The sequence below is a fragment of the Natator depressus genome, chromosome 20, assembly GCF_965152275.1.
Source record: "Natator depressus isolate rNatDep1 chromosome 20, rNatDep2.hap1, whole genome shotgun sequence".
In the NCBI taxonomy this organism is placed as follows: domain Eukaryota; kingdom Metazoa; phylum Chordata; order Testudines; family Cheloniidae; genus Natator; species Natator depressus.
Genome location: NC_134253.1, coordinates 12,735,905 through 12,749,513, shown reverse-complemented (window position 1 = coordinate 12,749,513; position 13,609 = coordinate 12,735,905). Strand labels below are relative to the sequence as shown.

The following is a 13,609-nucleotide window of genomic DNA, read 5'->3' as shown; positions in this document are numbered from 1 at the left end:
TGTCACTCCGTACCTCCTCTCCCAGGACCTACATCCTGGCTTGGGGGTTCTCTGCCTTAAGGCATGGATCCTTGGTTCAAACACCTAGAAAGCTCCTGTTTGAACGATGTGCAGGAGGTATTATTACACAGTAGAAAGTCCTCAACACAAGGTACTTAACTCCAAAAATTGTCCAGGTTTCGGATTTGGTATACTTCACAACAAATCTCCCCAACATCCGTGACTATTCCACACATCTTAGACTATGTTCTGGCCCTAAAAATATTGGGGCTGTCTCTGAGCTCTCTCTGAGTGCACGTAGCAGCGCTAACAGCCTTCCACTATCCAGTAGAGGGGTGCTCAGTGCTGTCACACCCAACCACCAAAGGATCCTCAAGGGTACAGTGAACCTTTTCCCATAACCTCAACTTCCTACTCCCACATGGGACTTAAATATGACTAGGGACTGACTAGGCGTCCCTTCGAACCCATGGCCACCTGTTCGCTTACATACCTGTCAGTGACAACGGCCTTCTTGATAGCAATTACCTCGGCCAGGAGAATAGGAGAAATAGTGGCTCTGCTGGCACATCCCCCCCTTCAATGGTATCCTTTTAGGACAAGGTTACGCTCAGGCTGCATCCAGAATTCATTCCGAAGATAACCTAAGGTTGATTCATCTTTCAACCTTCTATCCCAAGCCTCACCAAGACAACAGGGAGGCTAAATTACACACTCCAAATGGCAGGAGAGCCCTAGCCTTCTACCTGGGCAGGATGAAAGCTTTCAGAAAGTTCCCCAAGCTTTTCCTTTCCATTGTGGACAGATCCAGGGGCTCACCAGTATCAGCCCAAAGACTCTCCAAGTGGGTCTCGAACTGCATCAGACAATGTTACCAAGTTCGCAGTATGACCCCTCCAGATACTACTCTTACACACTCCACAAGGTTGATCTCCTCATATATCGCCTTTTTCAAGAATGTTCCTATCTCAGAGATCTATAGAAGTGTGACATGGGCTGTGACTGGAGTCCTGGGGAGTCACGATGAAGTTACTCAGTTAGGGTGAACTGCAAAGAATGGGGCAGACAGTCCCCAAAGCTGGTGGATATTCCAGTACTTAGATTTACCAAGCCAGCACAAAACAGCTTCTATAATACCTCACTGGTTACCCAGAAGCCAACAACACAGTTCACTTAAAGCAACCCAGCCTCAGGCCTCCACCGAGACACCCAAGTGAAATATGATGAGGATCTTATTCATCATATTAAAAAGTTCTACCAATCCCAAATGATAGGACACACTACCTCCCAGGTTAATGAATATTTCAGATCTTACCGAATTATGCGCTTACAGCCAGTTCTTATTAACTAAACTAAAATTTATTAAAGAAAAGAGTGAGTATTGGTTAAAAGATCAATCTACATACAGACATGAGTACAGTTGTGAGATCAGATTCATAGTATAGATAGTGAGTTTTGTAGTTGCAAAGAGTTCTTTCAGAATTAGTCCATAGGTTATAGTCCAATGTTCATATTCAGGGTGATCCAGATTAGGACTGGAGATCTCAGTCTTATGGCTTAAACTTCCCCTTCATGAAGCATTAAGCACATCTGAGATAAAAAGGATCAGGCTCCAAAGGGTTTTTATACAGTTCCAGGTCTTCTTCGGCAACTCGGAGTCCTTAGGCAAACAATAGGCAATTATGGAGCTTTTGACGTTGACCTATTTCCTAAGCATCACCGGTAATTAGCTACACAGATTATCATGAGGCAGTTGCCCGTTTTCCACCATTCTCAGGTGATTTGCTATACATTTCAAAGAGAGATGAATACAGTGATTACGGTTCATTTAAATGTTAATATTTCCCTTTGAACTGTCTGTTTACATAACTAACATCTAACGATATGAGTACACACATACAATTAGTATCACCTCTGATTTCTAACTGTATAGGTTTGCATTTCAAATTTCTAGCCTAACCACCATGGAATGGCCCTAATTACCATTCGCATACTTTTCTACATGTCTCTAAAGGTTGGCTCTGGGTCATTTAGCCTGCGAGCTGCTTAACCCTTTCTGGCCATGCATTACACTTTGTATAAGATTTGTTGCAATTATATAACAGTGGTAGCAACAATGATTTGCATTATTATACTCTAATCAGATAATGTCACATGGGCATCAGTCCACACTTTCGCAGAACATTATGCGATCACTGGGGACTCTGCCTCCAATGCCATCTTCAGCTCCATAATACTGTCATCTGTAACTGACCCAACTCTGAAGTTCCAGCCCTCCAGAACGGGTACTGCTCGGGAGTCACCTACAGTGGAACGCCCATAAGGACACTACTTGAAGAAGAAGTTACTCACCTGTGCAGTAATGACCCACCCTCCTCCCCTCTACTTCAGAGTTCTTGTCAATGACCGCGGTAGAGAAGGAACTGAGGGGGCTTAGCCCGTGCACGCTGACTAGCCTCATGGCTCAGCATGAGGAGAAACAGAACGCGTGGGCCCAGCAGACACTGCTACCAAAGTTCTCTGATCAGCAGTGCAGGGACACAAGCACACCTACAGTGGAGCACCCATAGGGACACACATCTCAAAGAGTCATTGTTACTGGACAAAGTGAGTAACTTCTTTTACGTTTATGGTGAACGTACAGTTTAACAGGAAATTTCTTGCCTTACGTATATGGGTATCGTTGTGTTGGCTGTTCCACCCCAGAGACGATTGCTTGTGCTGCACAAAACAAGAAATTGAAAGGGCACTGTATTGGTCCCCAAGCTAGTGCAGGTCTGTGGAGAGTTCCTAAGGAATGCTCTAACTCGCTAACACCAATGGTAGTTGGGGTGGTCAGTGTTTAGTCACATGCTAAAGTGATTTTTGGGAATGGAAAGCATTCCATAGAAACTGAAGCTGCTTAATAGTCTAGCCTTGACATCTGACTAAAGTTGTTAGCCGCATTCACAGTGCTATGTGCTTTCAAGGCACTGTCCAAAACTAATCTGCACACTGAGTGAGAAGGATAATCTAGTGGACAGGAATTTAGGAGACCTGGGTTCAGTTACTCCCAGACTCCCTTTGTGTCCTTGGGCAAGTCACTTAGTCTCTCTGCCCCGCAGGTTCCCATCTGTGAAATGGGTACGATGCTTCCCTTCCTCACAAGGGAGCTGTGGAGATCACACCCATTAATGTCTGGAAAGTGCTCAGGGATTGTGGTGAGAAGAGCTATGTATATACATAAAGAGACAGACACACATCCTGTGAAGGAGGGAGGTATCTGTGTGTGTGTGTGTGTGTGTCCGCGCGCATGTTCACGCTGTTGCTCACAGCAGAGTTTTATAGTCCTATTACAGTAGAACCTCAGAGTTACGAACACCAGAGTTACAAACTGACTAGTCAACCGCACACCTCCTTTGGAACCGGAAGCACACAATCAGGCAGCAGTAGAGACAGAAAATAAAAGCAAACACCGTACAGTACTGTGTTATACTAAAAATATAAAAGGAAAGTTTTAAAAAAATATTTGACAAGATAAGGAAACTGTTTCTGTGCTTGTTTCATTTAAATCAACATGGTTAAATCAAGCATTTTTCTTCTGCATAGTAAAATTTCAAAGCTGTATTAAGTCAATGTTCACTTGTCAACTTTTGAAAGAACAATTATAATGTTTTGTTGAGAATTATGAACATTTCAGAGTTATGAACAACCTCCATTCCCAAGGTGTTTGTAACTCTGAGGTTCTAAGGTAATGTTGAAAGCTGGCCAGTGGGAGCCCAGAGCTAACAAGGAACCTAGTAATACTCTCTCTTTGAATCTTCAGGAAAGACACAGATGAAGCAGACCTGGTCCTAGCAAAGGAAGCCAACGTGAAATGCCCGCAGATTGTGATAGCGTTTTATGAGGAGAGACTGACCTGGCACGCGTATCCAGAGGACACGGAAAACAAAGAGAGAGAAGCAGCGAAAAGCTAAAGTGCCACCCTGGGCCATCCTTAGCTGTACATACACATCCACCTGACCCGACCACATCCATTGAAATGTGCTTATTACTGTGCTCCCAGGAGAAACCTGTTATTGGTTCAGTCATAACATAAATGGTTTGCTTCATGTTCGGCTTCATCTCTAGTGAAACCCACGAGATTTATGTGCTGTGTCTCCTCTCTCTTCCCCCCACCCTCCAGAAAACGGTTTTGACTTCTCACATCCTCTTAGAGCCTCCAGGGGTTTACAGAGTTGTTGGTTCCCTTTGGTTCCATCCCTTTTTGCCGCTTTAAATGCCGAGAATGGCAGCGATGCTCTTCCTAAACAGAACTAAGTGGAGTTATCCTGTCCAGGTGCACAAATGGCTGTTGGCTGGAAAAGCAATAGGAGCTGTCTGCATTTGGGAAATCCCTCCTGTCCCTCCTGCTAATGCTACACAGGGCAACATCCTGAGATGGTCAGTGTGGCCTTTGTATGCTGGCTTGTGTGTTGTTACATAACTGGCAAAGTCTTGTTGGGACTATGCATCTGGACTCCATGCTGGGGGACACCAGTTGTCCTGGGTTGTGATGCCTTCCAGCCTGTCTCGTGCCTAGGATAGTTTCCAGGCTAGTTGTGTTCTCTTTGCAAGCCCAGCCTGCATTAGTATTGGTTCCCAGATGCAGAGCGAGCCCCCTTCCTCCAGGAGGAGTCTAATGCGTGGGAGATAGGAAAAGCAGAGCCTTCTTAACTTTAAATACGATTTGTGTATCCCCTGTCAGGCGCAGGTGGAGGCCTGCCACTGCTTTTGTATGATCTTATACAGTATGTATGTATATATTCGTTTCTCATTTGGGCTGTGTATTTCCATAGTGTGAGCGTATCAGGTGGCCTGGCTTTGTGCCAAGGCACCTGATCCATTTCTGTCATTGGCTGTTGCTTCAAAGGCCACAAGCATTGTGTTACCAAAGTGGCTTCCCCCTTGAGGACCTCTCCTTCCCTCCCCCATGAGCTCTGCCTTGGAAACGTGGACAGCTGATCTGGTCTGGTGTGCACAGCACTTCTCCCTGGAAAATATGCCCCAGGCTGTAGGACCTGCCAGTGGAGCAGAGAGGGCATTGCTGTTTCCCAGGGGGATGAATGCTCGTTTTGCAAGGCATGGGTATCTGGGACAGTCGCTCTGCTGCCCAAGAGAGCTGGCAGTACAGCAAGGTGGTGCAGAACTGAGCCACTACAGCATTAGGCACTGCTCTCGGGGGTTCCTTTTTCTTTCCCTCCCTGAGTATGGTGAGGCCAGAGTGGAGAACTGACCCAGGGCTGGTTGCAAGGTCTGCTCCTTAGCATCTCCGCACAGCCCTCTTTTGCTTTCCAGCATCATGTTCACTCTTCATGCTGATCCTACGTCCTGTGTAGTTTAGCTGGACTTGGGCTCTTGCCTGTGGCGGTCTCCTTGCCCGCAGGAACTGGTGGATGTCTTAAGCTCCCCGCTCCTAATGTTGCAAACGGAGTCCTCCTTGATGACTAGAAGTAATAAAATTATGGTATTGCGGTGTCGACACTGGTTTCTGGTTGGCTCATTCCCTGTGCAAAACTTCTGCAAGAATGAGAGCTAGTTGGTTTTGTGGCCTTCACTGTGGCTTGGAAAGGCTTATTGCATAAAGTGGGGACCTGCAAGTGGATGAATTGGAAAGGGGTTGTGGGTTTATTCTCTCGAATGAAAATATCCTTGTTGCATCCTGACTTTCCTCAGTCCAAAGGCCTGGTCCTGTTCTTGTTTATCTTCCGTCATTCCCACCCCTTTGCTACCCTGATTCTCTCCCTTTATAGTGAGCTTGGAAATCTTGAATGGCGTTGGGGCATATCTGTAGACTGGGTACAGAGGGAGTTTTATCAGTGCTGACTCCCTTCCTGGCCCTTGAACTCTGGTTAGTCTTTGTTGTGGGCACACAGAATTTTGCTTGTTCTGCTTTTCTAGAGCACATGACGCAGTTTGTTCTCAGCCTTTGTGTCTGTCTGTCTCTCTTCTGGGCACAAGCCCTTTCAGTATAATGTTCACACTGTTGGATGAACTCTGCTTGCAAGCGGTTCAGATGCTGTGGGGGAAATCCAGGCGCCCTGGAAATCAATGCCAGAGCTCTCATTGACTTCCGTGGGGCCAGGATTTCACTCTGTCTCTAACACAACTTCTAGTTGAGCACATATCACTAAGCAGTATTTCCACTTCACTGACGCACCTGCCATCGTCTTCTGTGCCTTTTGGAGGTGCGTGCAGGCAAAGGGTTAGCATGGCCATTGCTTAGAGCAGCATACTCAATACATCATTTACTTTTGAAAGTTCCCATTGGCACGGTCAGTATTTCTAGTTGCATTGTCCTGGCTGATGTTGAGAGTGATTTGAAATTAAAAAATCTGCCTTCTGAGCCACACTGCCAAACAGGCCAGCCAAGCTGCAGCTGCCAGCACACAGAGTAGAAATGCTGAAGTTCCTAATGCTGCACACTTTTTCATATGTGCTGGGAGGTGCTCCTGGCCCTGGCACCCTTCCAAGGCTTCTGCTTAGCAGCGTTCCTGGCATCTCTGTAACTGACTTTGCTCATCATTAAGCGCCTGTGGTCTTACAGCCTCTTGTTCCAATAACTGTGGGGCTTGCACAGGTACCTCTGGCAGTAGCACAATCCACAGAGATTGAGTGTGTTTTTATGGGGTTATGACATTTTTTTTAATTTGCTTTGAGTGACCTTGGGCTAGTCAGAGAGCACTCCCAGAGCCAGGGCATGTGGTGATGATGCTTTGGGAGGAGCTTGGGGATTCCCGTCATTCTCACTTGGTTAGGATTTGCGTAGGTTTAGGGCTAAGCCTGACGCATCTGTATTTGGATCTGAGCTGGGTAGCATGGGCTCCTTGCTGTGTAGCTTGTTAGCAAACATTGATGCTAGTATGTGAATTGCTGTAGGATGTAGTTGGTACAATAGGTAATGGCAACAGCTGGCTACCTTCCAACTGCATTAGTTTAGGGGCTTCCCCACCTGTAATGTGGGGGGAGGTGGGGATATCGAAAGAAGCTTTTACAGGGCGGGATGCAAGAGCATAGCCTGGCTGTAGTCTGTACCACTTGGTGCGCTGCTTTCAGGTATTAGCTCAGGTATAGAAAAAGCTGCTGGCATGTCAACCTGTGGCTTCCACTTCTTCTCTGGCCCCCATTCTCCCAGCATCACATGCTCCTTGTTCTTCCCCTTCCTCTCCAGCCGTTCCAGCAGGCAGACTTGCTGCTGTTGCTTTATCCCTGCCTCTGCATGGATTTCTTTTCTCTGAAGGGAGTCAGCTAGTCTTCCCGTGATTTGCTGGAGTCTTGATCTTTGCCAACTCTGTTTTCCTCTTTCTCTCCCTGCAGCCCCCAACCTCCTACAGCCCTTTGCACCAAACTCAGAGGGAGCAAGGCAGCTGCTATACAGCAGTGCTTCTCAATTAGGGGTACACGTCAGTACAAAGTCAGTACAAACTAAAATTTCATACAGACAATCATTTGTTTATACTGCCCTATATACTGTATCACTGTTTCTCAACCTGGGTCTGACAGGATGGGTTATGGGGGATTGCAAGTGCAGGGCCATCATTACGGGGGTGGCAAGCAGGAGAGCTGCGAACAGATACATGCTGAAGCCAAAGCATGAGTCCCGCCTCCCTGGGCTGAAAGCAGATCCTTGAAAGGGGTACAGTAGTCTGGAAAGGTTGAGAACCACTGCAGGAGTTGCAAATAAAGATGGATTAATGCTCTTTCTGTGTCTGCTGCAGATGGGAGTGGATAAGTGTTCGGGAGTGGATAAGCCTGCTGGCGATCTCTGAGCTAGTGTGAAATGCTATAGAACATGGAGCAGCACGCAGAGGACAGGCACTGTTAACAGGAGACCGGCCCCTTCTTCCCGCACAGACTGTCTCTCTTTAACTCTTTGCTCTCTGGAAGCAAATCTAAGCGAAATCCACCATTGATTGTGTTGTGACCTAAGTTCCCTCTAAGCTGCGTGGCTGCTCAGCAGCCTATTAAGCACCGCACAGACGCTCGGGGCTGTGGTGGGGAGAGATGCCTCTCTCCTAGCCCCGACCCAGCCCAGCCCAGACAGTACCAAGTTTATAATGGCGCCCGACCCATGCTAAGTAGGGGCCTCGCCTGCCATCCCAGGACTTCTCTCTCCATCCCCGCCCTCCGTCACCAGCAGGCAGTGACGGGGCGGGAGGCAGAAAGGAGCCCACAGCCACTGCTGCTCCTCCGGGCCGCTGGTGAGGGATGGGAAGCCCGAATCGGTGGACCATCGCTGGCGGCCCGGACTGTGGAAGGACCTGCTGTGGACAGGGAAGAGGTGCCTATACCGTGGCCCCAGCCCCGGAGCTGCTGCGGTGGGGAAAGGCGCCTCTCCCCGGCAGCCCAGGTGCTGCTGTGGGGAGAGAGAGCTGGGGGGAGTTAATAGAATCATAGAATATTAGGCTTAGAAGGGACCTCAGGAGGTCATCTAGTCCAACCCCTTGCTCAAAGCAGGACCAATCCCCAACTAAATCATCCCAGCCAGGGCTTTGTCAAGCTGGGCCTTAAAAACCTTTAAGGAAGGAGATTCCACCACCTCCCTAGGTAATCCATTCCAGTGCTTCACCACCCTCCTAGTGAAAAAGTTTTTCCTAGTACCCAGCTTAAACCTCCCCCACTGCAACTTGAGACCATTACTCCTCGTTCTGTCATCTGGTACCACTGAGAACAGTCTAGATGCATCCTCTTTGGAACACCCTTTCAGTTCGTTGAAAGCAGCTATCAAATCCCGCCTCATTCTTCTCTTTTGCAGACTAAATAACCCCAATTCCCTCAGCCTCTCCACATAAGTCATGTGCTCCAGCCCCCTAATCATTTTTGTTGCCCTTCGCTGGACTCTTTCCCATTTTTCCACATCCTTCTTGTAGTGTGAGGCCCAAAACTGGACACAGTACTCCAGATGAGGCTTCACCAATGCCAGAGAGAGGGGAATGATCACTTCCCTCGATCTGCTGGCAATGCTCTTACTTATACAGCCCAAAATGCCGTTAGCCTTCTTGGCAACAAGGGCACACTGACTCATATCCAGCTTCTCGTCCACTGTCACCCCTAGGTCCTTTTCTGCAGAACTGCTGCCTAGCCACTCAGTCCCTAGTCTGTAGCGGTGCATGGGATACTTCCATCCTAAGAGCCCCTTGTTGAACCTCCATCAGATTTCTTTTGGCACAATCCTCTAATTTGTCTGGGGTCCCTCTGTATCCTATCCTTACCGGCCAGCGTATCTACCTCTCCTCCCAGTTTAGTGTCATCTGCAAACCCCTCATCTCTGGCCCACCCCAAAGCCTGCACCCCCAGCCGGAGCCCTCACCCCCCTGCCCCAGCCCCCTCCTACACCCAAACCCCTCATCTCTGGCCCCACCCCAGAGCCCACACCCCTAGCCGGAGACCGCACACTCTAAACTCTCTGCCCCAGCCCTGAGCCCCCTCCCACACTCTGAACCCCTCAGCCCCACCCCCACCACATGAATTTTGTTATGTGCACCAATATGGTACAACATCACTTACATGTTGGTGCACATAACAAAATTAATTCCGCACATGTGTGGAAAAAATTAGAGGGAACACTGGTTGTGACCAGAGCTGGTTGCAAATACACTCCCCATGATCCTATTGGACTCTCATTTTAGCTGTGCTGCGTGTTCTAATAGAAGCAGTAAAATGGCTCTGGATAAAAAGCCTGATATGAATCAGATTAGAGCCACATGGCTCAGCAGGCTTGGTATGTCAGGTGCTGTTTCAGCAGTCAGTCTTGAGGGTAGCTGTTAGTCTTCTCCCTTCCAGCCTGAATTATGCCCCTTTGGGAGATGCAAAATGGTTCTTAAGTTGCTTCAGCATTCAAAGTGGCTTCTAGACAGAGTAATAGATTGTGTTGGTTGCAGCCTCAGGCAGCGTAGTATGTGGTGTCATCTCCTGTCAATAGGGCTGTCCTGGACCTCCCTGCAAGCTCGTGCGCCAGACAGATCTCTGCCTATTGAGTCTGCCCCAGATCCCTCCCCAGTTGCTCCCTTTTAACTGCTCTTGAATGCTCAGTCCTGCTGCTTTTCCTATTGCAGAGAGGAAGCTTCTCTGCAGCTGGCCAGCCACCTTCCCTTCTGGCTAGATTTTGTTTTGCTAATTTCTGGTGTCAGTGTTGCTCGAAAAGTAGATGCAGCAGCTGGCATGGGAGGAAGGGGGTGGGTAAAGAAGTGATGTCAGAAACCCCTTAGCAAACTCTGAGTAGGTCGGGGGAGGTTTTCGGTGTTTGTGGCCAAAACCAAATACTTAATGCTAGACTGAAAAGCTCTCCGGGCATTGCTTATTTTGTGTCCCAGCCTGCATGTCTAGCTGTGAGCAGTACCCTGGTCCTAATCCTCTTCTCACAGGGTGTTTGGGGCAGGAGGTTAAGTGCCAGACTAAGTTCCTGGAATGGCATGTACCATCTGAAATTGGAGACATTTTCCTTGTGGCATCTATTGGGAACCAAAACTCAACCCTTTTCCTTGGCCCCATTTATCGCAAACAGCCCTCTCAAATTGTCCCTTGCTCAAGAAAACAGCTTAGTGTCTGTGAACAAGCTGCCCGTAATGGCGCGGTTTGAAACTAACCTAATTAAACGAGTGTGAAAGGCTGTGTGGATGCTGCACTTATTTAGCTTGTTAAGAATTGGCTTAAGCCAACCTGAGATAATTGTCCACACAAGTGTTCACACTGGTTCTGCAAAATAAATTGAGAAAGGCTAAAGCCAGACTGAGGGAAGCCCCGAGAATGCAGTACGTACTGCATGCCTCCCGTTGTCACATGCGGTCTGATTCCCCCCTGTGTGTGCTACGTCTGGGGGAGGATGGACACCAGGATTGGGATCCTCTTGTTGCACCATAGTTTTCAAGTTGAAGTCTGATGCTAGCTAGGGAGGTCAAAGCGATTCCCCAGCCAGCTGCCACTTCAACGCTCGGTTTGTAGTGGTGGGGGGACCAGGGTAATTTTCAAACACAAAGCGGGGTCGGCTGCGACTGGGACGGGGCTGGCATGTGGCACGCGGAAGGGGAACTGAAAAGCATTTAATCTTGGATCCTAAATCTGCCCCCTCTCTCCACTCACACTGCTCAGACAAACCTGACCAAAGGCAAAGGAGCGAGCCTCTGAGTGAGAACCCGCCCAAAGGAATGGCTGGGGGTGCAGGATGCCCACATCACAATAAGGAAGCTGCACTGTAGATGGAAGTCACTCTTCCATATCTGCCAAGACCCAAGTTGAGGCTCCTGGTCTCCTGACGTGCAGTTGTCACTGAACAAGACCCACATTCAAACACTGGTCGTGTGGGGCTGGTTTTCAGTAAAGCTGGGGGACAGGCCGCAGCTGTTGCACCTGTTTAAAAATGCCATTTTGAGGGGGACTCTTATCTCCAACTCTCCCAAGGAGGAACACCCAGAATCCAGGGCTGTGGGTGGGTAAAATGCTTTTCTGACCTCTCTTGCTCTTTATTTTAATCCCTTGTAAGTGGCTGTAACCCAGTGCAGTCAAGGCAGCTAGAACTCCCTGTGCCAACTCAACGCTCCCCAGCCCTGCTGCACTGGGCAGTCCTCCGACACGTATCCGCACTCCCCTTTGTGGGAAACGGTCCCCTTGGCCAATCTCCTCCCTCTGTCAAGTTGCTGTTCCTGGTGTTGTTGTTGTTTTTTTTTTTTATGGCAAAGCAGAACGCTAATTTTTTGTCAAATTTCTTTTGTTGTTGTTACATAGAAGGGATCTGGGGAGGGATCATTCTGAGATATGGGCGTGGTCTCTGGCCAACTTTGTAACTAGTGTGTTTTTTTAAAAATCTTTCTTTTATATACTGAGCACTTCTGTGTGGACACTTTTTAGGCCGAGTCAGTTCTCAAAGCCAATTGCCAACGATTTCAAGTCTTTTGTGCTAAAGGTTGGATCCGGCCTGCGTTTAAACAACTATTAACTTTTAGAGAGTCTAGTTCCAGTCTGTCCTCTCTGTCTGTTCCATGGACATTGCCACTTGCAAGGACTGGTAACTTGCAAGTGAAGTGGGGAAATTAATTACATTTTAATTAAACACATGAATTTTTGTCACAGATGTTCTAATTTTATCTGGGATCACAGCTGAGCCTTCTCTAAGCTGGAACATGATGATTGTCTTCCTCCTCTTATAAATTGGACTCCCCCTGATTAAAAGTCCATTGGTGAGGCATGATTTGCTAATGATTAAAACGTGCTCTGATCCCACACGCAGAGGCAAGACAGAGCCTTAGTTCAGCCTGGTGTTGTCTCCTAGCGCAGTTGTTTTGTTGTAGCATACATGCCTCCTTTTGATCAAATGTATAGTCCATGCTCCTATAAGGGTGAATCGGCAAAATACAGGGCTACTTTCTACTTGTCAGTTTCTAGTATTCCAGGGGGCTAGGTCCTGCCATTCCATTTGGGGGCATCTTTCCTTCCTAGCCAATCTGAGCTTTTAGGGGTTCAGCTCCCACATTTTTGATGTTCCCCCCTCCCCTGAACAGGGGGTGAACCCCCTTTTTTAAAAAAGTACATCTCTGACAAAATGAGACTCTTCCCCTGGAGAGTTCAGAAGCCATTGCTCAGCAGGCTGGATCATTTCAAGGTCTGACACATTTTAGTCCTAAATTATTTTGACAGTGTTACTTTAATCTATGGGCCCAACCTCCGCTCCCGCCAGCCATCCAATCACTGCTTGGCGTGAGTAAGGGCTGCAAGATGAAGCGCGATTGGAAGAGACTTGAGAAAAACCCATGGCTGCTCCCACCACGTGCCAGGTGTGTGTGTTTCCTTGCTGTGTCACCGCTGTGTTGCCTAGGCAGTAGGTGGCACAGCACTGTTGGTGTGGGGGCCGTGGGCAGCATTCAAACCCATCTCCCTGTTAGAACTGACTTGCTAGGGAAGAGTGGGACTCTGTCCTCCAGACCTTAGCCAGGCGCTACTGTGTGGCGCAAAGTGTCTGTCTGAGCCGGCGTGTGGCTCACGGCTCTCCCCTCTCCCGTGTGATGTTCAGTAGCGTAGCCTGTCTCTCCGCTAATGTATGTTATGCTTTTTTTAAATAGTGATGTTTTTAAACTAGGGATTTTTTTCCCATCATGAGACTGACATGTTACAAAGGCCCCCTGTCCCTTCGCACTCTTTCATACTCTTGTATTGGTTCTAATAAATGGTTACTTTTCAGTACAGTATCCTGTGTGATTTTTCCTCCCCTGCTCTTGTCTCTGTGTGTGTGGATATAATTGTCCTGCATAGACACCCCCACCACGCACACCCTGCTCTTGGTGCATCACTCAGTCATGTGGGCGAAACAGACACATCAGGCCAGATTCTAAGCTGGTGCAAAGCACCCTAGAGCAGAGGTGGGCAAACTACGGCCCGCGGGCCATATCCAGCCCACGGGACTGTCCTGCCCGGCCCCTGAGCTCCTGGCCCAGGAGGCTAGCCCCTGGCCCCTCCCCTCCTGTCCTCCTTCCCCCGTAGCCACACCGCTGCGCGGGCAGTGCTCTGGGCGGCAGGGCTGCCCGGTCATGCAGGGCAGTGCAGCAGCGTGTCTGGCTCCGGCTGGGTGGTGTGGCTCTGGCCATGCTGCTCTGAGCGGCAT

The 13,609-nt window shown here is 48.6% G+C and overlaps 1 protein-coding gene across 1 annotated transcript in view; it reads left to right on the top strand.

The window, feature by feature from the left end:
* Nucleotides 1-12,725, top strand: part of CBX5 (chromobox 5) — a 59,166-nt gene extending 46,441 nt beyond the window's left edge. The window contains 1 exon segment of the mRNA XM_074935352.1: nucleotides 3,806-12,725. Within this exon segment, the coding sequence (XP_074791453.1) occupies nucleotides 3,806-3,956 (151 nt within the window). The 3' untranslated portion in view covers nucleotides 3,957-12,725.
* Nucleotides 12,726-13,609: the final 884 nt, after the last annotated feature.